At 41.3% G+C, this 8,614-nt stretch overlaps 1 protein-coding gene across 1 annotated transcript in view; it reads left to right on the top strand.

Annotated features, from left to right (window-relative positions):
- Positions 1-5: 5 nt before the first annotated feature.
- ESYT2 (extended synaptotagmin 2) overlaps positions 6-8,614 on the top strand; it is a gene marked incomplete at its 5' end in the record, with an annotated part of 189,944 nt that continues 181,335 nt past the window's right edge. Inside the window, one exon of the mRNA XM_019507948.1 lies at positions 6-161. Within this exon, the coding sequence (XP_019363493.1) occupies positions 6-161 (156 nt within the window). The remainder of the gene's footprint in view (positions 162-8,614) is intronic.

Below are 8,614 nucleotides of genomic sequence, written 5' to 3'. Positions count from 1 at the left end.
GGCTGAGCTTCAGCTGGGTGCTCGTGGCCCTGGCCGCGCTCTTCTGGGCCCGCCGGCACCGCGGCGCCAAGGCGGGGCGCCTGGGCCGGGCGCTCGCCTTCCTGCAGGATGAGGAGCGCGCCGTGCGGATCGCCGTCTCCTCGGCCGAGCTGCCTGCCTGGGTGAGTGGCAGCGCCGAGGGAGGGAGGGAGGGAGCGGGCCGCCGTGGGCAGGGCCGTTTCAGCCCCAGCGTGGCCCTGCGAGGGCCCAGGGCTGTGGCCCCTGAGGGGCTGGTGTTGGGGCAGGTGCTGTACGAAGCCTTTGGGCGGCTCCACTGAGGCGCTTCCCAAAGTGTCTGTCGGGGCAGGGCCGTTCACCACCCCGCTGGCGTGTTTCGGAGAGCGGCAGGCTGTGGCGGTGTTAAGCGACTCACCCACAACTTCAGGCTGACTTAAGGTTTTCTTCTAGTCATGCCTCACGCTTTTGCAGCGTCTTGGATGGGATTCCCAAAGGGCTCGCTTGGACTCAAGGCCTGGTAGACTTCAGTCTGGCATGGATTTCCCTTCTCCCCCTAGCAGAGATGGTTTCTGCCCCCTTAGACTACTCTGCTTGCCTCGGGTAGTCTTTCCAGCCCCCTTGACCGCCTGGGATTCCTCCTGCAGCTGCGCCTCCTACCCCGCCTCTGGCACAGCGAGCTTTGCAGGGAGTGCACGAAGCTGCTGTTTTGAGAGCGGTTGTGTTTTCACATCTTCATGTCATTAAGAATGTCAAATGACATCTGATTTCTCTGAAACTAGTGCAAGATCTGTTTTGCTCATTAAGCATGCTGCGGGAAGTGGTGTTTAGGAAGGGTCATGAGACCAAGAAGTGTTCAAAATATCTAAATCTTGGTATCTCTCATCATGATTTGCCCCAACATTTCTAGACATTCTAGATGTCGATTAGATGGGGGCATGGTCAAATGAGGCGTACTGGGTTTGCTTTGTGCAGTTCAGGTATGTGTCAGGTTATTTAACCCCCCACCCCTTTTTTCTTTTTTTTTTTTTTTTTACCTGGGCTGATATGATCGCAATGTGGGAATATAGTATTTTACATGAATAAAATGTGTTCATTGAACACAAGCTGCAGTACTCAAAGAATCAGGTTTCTTTAAATAATAATGTGTGTTACTTCAGAGTATTTCTTGCATCAGCTTTAAGTATAGCATGGCTAATGCAACTTCATGATTTACCTTGCTATTTCGATTTAGCCTAGAAAGATGCACACAGTAACTATGGATAGGTTACTGCTATGCCTGTGTCTACATCATGCCACTTCTTGTTGTAGGCATTAGACAGAGTGGCAATTATTTCCATGTGTGGAGTCAACTGAAGGCCTAACACTTTGGAAATGGATATCTTAGCTTTGTTATCCTGCCTACTTAAAGTCTGGCTGTTAGAGGTTTGTAATTAAACGTTCTTGGGTGTTACAGAGATGAATGAACATAAGTGGATAGCAGGCATTCAGATACAAGTGTAAGCGAGGCACTAGGAAAATAAATTAGAAGGCTTAATGCAAAAATCTCTCCCAAACACAAATTTTCAGCCTGAAGTGGAATTTGATCCTGATCACAAATCAGTAGCTTATTTAGGACTGGTCTTCTGTAGTGATTTACGTAGAAGAAGAAAAGTTTTTCAGTAATGCAATACATGGTGTCTGATTCAAGAGCTTTCATGTGACCAGTAAACTAACATCTTTTTGTTTTCAAGTAGTTTTGCCATAAATAATTTAAGTTGTTACTTTTATATGGTATGCTCCTATTCCTTTTCCACAACTACATGTGAAACTATCTATTACACATATTACAGTGCAGTGAAAGCAACTTTTTCATGTGCAGCATTTTTTTACTAAAGTTGTTATTTTTTTTCCAAGGAGTACTTTTTAATATTTATTAGTAAATGTCTTTTTGTTCTTCACATTCAGACTAACTAGATGACTTTAAGAGGAAGAGTCTTCATCTTTCCTTTTAATGCATTATATTCCAGTTTGAAGCATCAGGCTCTCAGATAAATGCACCTCCCTGCTAAGTTGTATCTGTGAATATAGAAGACTTGCTGAGAGCTGAAGGCTCCACTTGTTCAAACCAGAGTTGTTCATTAAAGGTTCAGAAGCGTTTGCTGTCATAGTCAACAAAAACTAACTTTATTGGAGACTTTCTTTTTCCACTTCCTGTTTCCGTCTAGTGCTAATGTCTATTCCTTTTTTTTCCTCACCCTCCGCATTAAGTACCTAAACCCTTCAGGGCTGTGCCTTGCATCTGCTATTTCAAGATGACATAGAGGTCCAGTATCTCCTAAGGAATGCTGCCTTCTCATTCAGAATCTCAAACTGAAGTTCACTGTACTACAGGTTACTGAAATAACTAGAAAGGATATTTTTCTGGCATCTGATTACCATAGATATAGGACATGAAATAAGATGGTGAGAACTAAGTAAGCATACAATTTTTTTTCTTGTTAAAATAGTTTGCATCTTAAACATGTATTGGATTCTTTTTCTTCCCTCCCCCCATTTTTTGTTTAGCAAATAAGTTTTTGTGCACTCTGCTGCTTGTAAGGCTTTGATTTTAGAGTCAGTCTAGAGTACTACTGTTAGTTGATTCCCTCATCCTCTGTATTTCAGTTTAAGGAAGTAGTTCATATTAACAAAACTTGATTGAGAGTATGTGTGCAGAATGCTGATTGAATTACCTGTAACCTCTTCTGGATTAGATCATTAGTTTCTTTGTAACTATGTAGTCAAGCAGATGAAATACTTTAACACATGACACTAATTGAATGATAGCAGGTGTTGAATTATCCAACGAATTAATCCTGACCCTCAAATTTGCTATGAGGTGTTCTTTTTTTCTTCCCCTGGAGGTTCAGATGCATTAAGATAGTATTCCCCTCCTCCCCTTGTTCCTAATTGATCTTTAATGTCTCAGTATTACTGAAAGTTGGACTCAGGGTGGAGAGTAAAAGTTTGTTCTCCTAAGAAGAGTAGTATCCACCACTGTCATGAATATACTGAAATAGAGGTAAAACATTGGTTATGTTGCGAAGGTGGTATTCGTTCCATGGAACTGATGGGATCCCAGTCCTGGTTTCAAGTTGGTTAGTTCTGTTGCTTGTAAAACAAAGGTAGAGGATGAACATGCCCTTAAAAACAGTTCAGCTCTTCTCAGCAATTTGAAAGGCTCTACAGCAGGGGTGTCAAACAAATGGCTTGTGGGTTGGATCCTGTCTGCTGGGCCACTAGTGGGTTAAAGATGTTGAGAGCATAGGTTGGACATGAATTTGCTCTTATGTCCGGAAGTAAGGTCTGTGGTGACAGCCCAGCTCACTTTGCAGCCTATTAGGCCATCACCACTGCTGTGGCAAGTGGCTGCTTGACATGCTGCTGGTGCCCTGTGCCCCAGGCCCTGGGCTGGATCTCCTGCAGCTGTCCCATGCCCTGGGCCACATCAGCTGTTGCAAACCCTGCTGCAGCCACCCTAAGTCCTTTTGCTAGATCTAGTCTGTGTGGAGTCCCCTGGTCTGGATCCAGCCCAGGGCATGGGGTGAGTTTGACTCCCCTGCTCTACAGTCATTGGTACAAATCAGAGGAAGAGCTTAAGGATTCATTCATGGGGAGGGAGGGAGAGTGAAATTTTCCTTCCCACCGTTCTTAAAGACCTATCTCTGCTTTTCAGAGAAGTTAATGGGATTTTATACTCAAAGAATTAACTTCTTTTGTTTCTGGCATGGAAAAATTAAAACAAACACCCTCACTAAAATGTGTTTGTTTCAAAGGTGACTTGCTTAGGAAAAAATGCTGTGCATGTTTTTGTTGAACTAATTTTTTGAATAAGTGAAAGGTTGCCTGATGTTTTCTGCAGCACATCATACATAGTAATCCTTTCTGAACAGATCAGATTTCCCTGATTAATTGTAATTTTTGTCAGGGAGAGGCGGCATTGCATCTATGTGTATCCAGGTAGCAATCAGCAGAAAAGCAAATTAAGAAGAAATATTAGCCTTATTAACCAGTTGACACACAGGCACAAATACTTTCTAGGTATCTCTAGCTGATCAATTGCAAGTGATTCTGAAGTACAGGTTTCCCTTGCTTTATGCGGGTTCTGTATGTGCAAACTCGCTTTTATGCAATGACCCTTTTTTTTCTTTTAACCAAAAATTTGTTATATGCAAGGTAAATTCACTCTTATGTGATCGGTGTGATGGAAGCTGGCAGTCAGCTAGTTTGTGTAGTGCACCAAAATATAGTCTCCTGTGTGGATCTGTGCTCCTTGCTCATTGTCTGCGACGTGTTTCTGTAGTTGCCGTCCACATTATGATTGTGCCCTGTCTGCTGTTGGTGAGTACCAAAATTGTCTTGTAGAAGTGGTAGAAATGGGTCTGGGGGTCAGTACAGTTGAGGTCTTGGACGTATCCCTATTTGTTGCATTGTTAAGTGGGTTCCCTTTATGTGAATTTGAGTTATGTGCCATTTTCCAGCAATGCATGTACAGCATAAAGCTTGAGAAACCTGTATATGTGTTCTAGACCTCTTGGGGAAAGTCTAATTGCCAAGTTGTGAAGCTGTGTCACAGCCTGAGGTAGTGATTTTCAACTAGGGTGTTGTGTCAGTCTGGGGTGCCTTGAGATCCTTTCAGGGGTCTTCCACCCTTGAAATGTTAGTACTGTTAATTGTGCAGACATGATTCACAGGATGAATCCCAAGTTTTCATGAAGGAATGGCTTTCCCGAGTTCTTGGCAACAGAAGAATTGCTCTATTTTTCTGTAGTGAAAAAAAAAAAGCGAAAACAGAGAGCTGGGATTTTCTGAGGGGTGCCTTGAAGATCTAAGAAGGTTGAGATCCACTGGCCTAAGGCCTTGGTTATGTAAGAGTTTCCAGTTTAACTTGAGGTTTAGACGGATGCAAATCCATGTAAACATTCTGATGTTCAATTTAAAAATGGTTTATTGTATTTTACCTTAAATTACTTCCTAATCTATGTGAAGGTAAATAAAACCGGACTAAAGCATGAATAGGTATTTACACAGGGTGTTTCCATACTTTTAACCAAATCAATTTAAAAATAATGCCTCTTGTATGAACAAGCCCTAGGTGATGAATTCACTGAGACTGTGCTACTGTTGTGCAATACTATTAGAGTATGCCAGCACTACAATTAGAGGGAAAGGAAACTAATCATTATCAGCATGTATTAGTTTTATTAGTTGTTTCTAAATTAAATGATTGAGGTGTAGCTATCGTTTAAAAAGTATTAAATCTGTAGTCAAGAAAGCATTGTTAAAATGGTGCTGCATAAGGAAAATCTTTGTTCTTACTCCAGTGAGTATGTACCTTAGCATCTATTCTTAAGTATTTATTGATACAGACCCTCCTAAGAGAGGCCTGAACTAGACTGAGGTTTGTCTACTTGAAAAATCAAGTGTACAAGATGTGTGCAAATAATTTAGTTTTTGCATGTTACAATAAGGTAGCTATGAACTATTTGATAAGAGCGGGGGTTATTGTGCCTTGACAGTGGAGATGATATGCTTACAAAAGGCTCTTTGCCTGCTACCAGTATGACTAGTTCAGGGTGTCTTTTGAAGAAGAAAAACTGTAACATTGAATTACAGAATGAACTTCTGCTGTTGGTTACATCTACCAACTACAGAAGTTGAAGATTTGAGGTACCCCAGGTGAAACCAGTCTAAAATAGACTGGCAGGATCTAGTTCTCTCTTTGGCTAGCTCTGAAGCACAAAACAAAAATGATTTGTATATTGCAGATGTCAGGTTCATTATTCACAGCTAATATCTCAAAGCAAACTACTGTACTTTTCTGCTTATAAATTCAGCATATCTGATAAACAATTCAAACAGAGAAGTTACTTGTTAGTGTATAAGCAGACCTCAGTTACATTTTTCTATACTCAGTCATAAAAAGCGGATGGCTCTGCATATTCAATAATGTTGCTCTTATCTTTGCTGTAGAAGTTTCTTGGAGACTATTTATTCTCAGTGTTAATACACAAAGTAGAAGGTTGAGTAGTAGAAATCATGGTTAATTACTCTGGTCATATCTCTTAAGTGTTAGTTGTACATGCTAAATTGAACTTATCCAAGTAGTGATATGTAGGAAAAATTACTTCCATTTATGGCTACTTAATGCTTAGTGTTGCAGACAAACTGATTTAGATGCAGGTAACTGCGTGAACTTCTATGCTAGGCAGCCAGTTTAACTCCACTTCATATTTCCTAGATGTATTAAGAACAGAATACCAACTCGGGAGTATTGAAAATTAATAACGTTCACTTGCTTTCTTTTGGTAGATCTGACTCCTTTGCTAACTCCACGTTTGTATTCATTTTAAAAAGGGAGATAAAACCAAACCATGTCTTATCAGTTGTAGCTCTAATAACATTATAATTCAGCTTCAGTGTAGGTCATTAAAGAGAGAAACAAAGGTTACTGATTTTAGGGCATCAGATTTTTAGAGCACCTGTTAATTGAAGAGAGCCAATGGATAGTGATGTGGATAAAATAATCTCATTCTTAGGCATTTTTGTTGGACTATGGATAAGTCTCACAGTAAGTTTACAAACAGTTTCAGAACCCTGACAGGTTGCATTTAAGATGCAATTAGCAGGTTCATCATGCCTTAGATAGTAACCCAGCCACATGTGGAAGTCAGTTTAAGGCGTGATAATACAGCAAGTGATTCATTTGTAGCATGCCTTAAATTGAATGCATAGCCATCTGAGGGCTGGGACCTGTCAAAACCCTGTGTGCCACCCAGCTGGATGGCACATGTGGTTTTATAGGTCCTGGCACAGAGGGGCTGGGGGATTGGGCTGCAAAGGCATCCAGGTATGAATAAAGATCCTGTGTACTGTCTAGCTAAGCAGCACACAGGTTCTTTCTTATCCCCAGTGCACCAGATTGGGTTGCAGCAGCTGATACCCCCTGCACTGGGACCTGTGCCCCCCTAGCTGGGGTTTTGACAATCAGTTGATTGTCAGCTTGGGCTGGGGACTGGTTTGGCCCAGTTTACAGTCAGCTGATTGTAGGCACCCTGGTTTCATCTTGCTGGTGCAGGGGGTGTCTGGCCTCATAATTCTGGGCTGCCCCTCCAGCAACAACTATGGCATTATCCAGATTTAATTCAAAACCATTTTTCCTTCCATATACATGTCATGTTGGCAGGTGTGATTGTTGGGATTGTGGACTAGATCCCATCACATCTTGAAATGAACAGCTGTCAGGGGCCTGTGTGTATGAAAGGTAAGAGGTTGTCAGTCATGGTTGCAAACTGCCATGTCCCCAAATAATCAACGGTAAACATCACAACATGATTTCATATGGAAGTGCAGTTATACACCGTTAAAACTATGCAATTCCATTTTAAATTAAAACAGCTTTAACCATTCCTTGCAGTGTCCAAAACCTTGTTACTGTGGTTGATGCTGTATGAGATTGTGAAAGTGATATTTAATTGCTATAAATAAAATCATCTCTGTTCACGTGGAACAATTCATCAAATCAATAGTGTCTACATATTGTGATAAGGGACTTTAAGAATGTTTTGGTATGCATATATTTTAAACTATGCTAAAGCAAGTAGAATTACAGGCTAGTTAGAAAGCAGAGAAGACTTGATTAATCAAGTCTGTGGAGCACATCTGTAGGCAGCCGCAGTTTTGGGGTAGTGGATTTCTAAACTCTGCAAGTGTTTTACTTGATAGGACTCTAGGAAGAGGAGGTGCTAGCATAGACACTAATGACAGGCTCATGCCTTTTGCATGGGTTCACAGGCTTAATTAATCACATTTCTTCACAAAGGAGGAAAGCTCCAAATATGCCATTTGTGGGCATTTCCATGTCTGGAAGAAGTATTTTGCTTCATCTTTTGAAAGAGATGGGTGGGAGGAAAGAACCTCTCTCAGCCATGTTTTTCTGGCATTTGAATATGCTCTTTTCTTTGTGCTCATTAAATGGAGGTGATTTTGTGTTAATGTTGGCATCTTGAATATTAATGAGAACTCATGGTAAGAAGTTGTGCATCCATTGTAAGCCTATGTTGGTGGCTTTCAGTTGATCTGAAGAAAGTAAGGCATCGCACTGCTGTGAAGAGGTACTTAAGCTAGCTTAGTTACTGGAAGCATGATAGCCATGTTAGTGTAGTTGTTACTTGTGACTATTCTTGGTATGCAGTATTTAATTATTTTATTTTTACAGTTTTTTTTTGTGGCATGCTGATTAAAAGAAATTAAACTCAACTTTGAGAGAATGGGGTCCTTGTGGCATTACCTGAATACTTATATTGGTCATCAGTGGATTTGGAATCCTTAGACTACCACACACAGACCAGTCACCTGAGCTAATGGAGTAACTGGTAGCAGTAGCAGATTGTCATCCTCCATCCACCAGCACTAGGGGAGGATGATCCATGTTTTTGCCTGTAAGTTTTATAAAATTAATAATAGAAGAAGAATGGTGAGAAGAGGGAAGTGTGTTCAGCATGTATGTTGTTCTGGTCCTCTCTACTTCATCTTTCCTTAAAATTGATCTCTGTTGCCTCATCCTTCCCTGCCCTGCCAAATTGCTTACCTTTCTCCT

Source organism: Gavialis gangeticus, unplaced genomic scaffold, assembly GCF_001723915.1.
Source record: "Gavialis gangeticus isolate Ggan-Ray unplaced genomic scaffold, GavGan_comp1, whole genome shotgun sequence".
Classification (NCBI taxonomy): Eukaryota; Metazoa; Chordata; order Crocodylia; family Gavialidae; genus Gavialis; species Gavialis gangeticus.
This window is presented reverse-complemented; position numbering and strand designations above follow the sequence as displayed.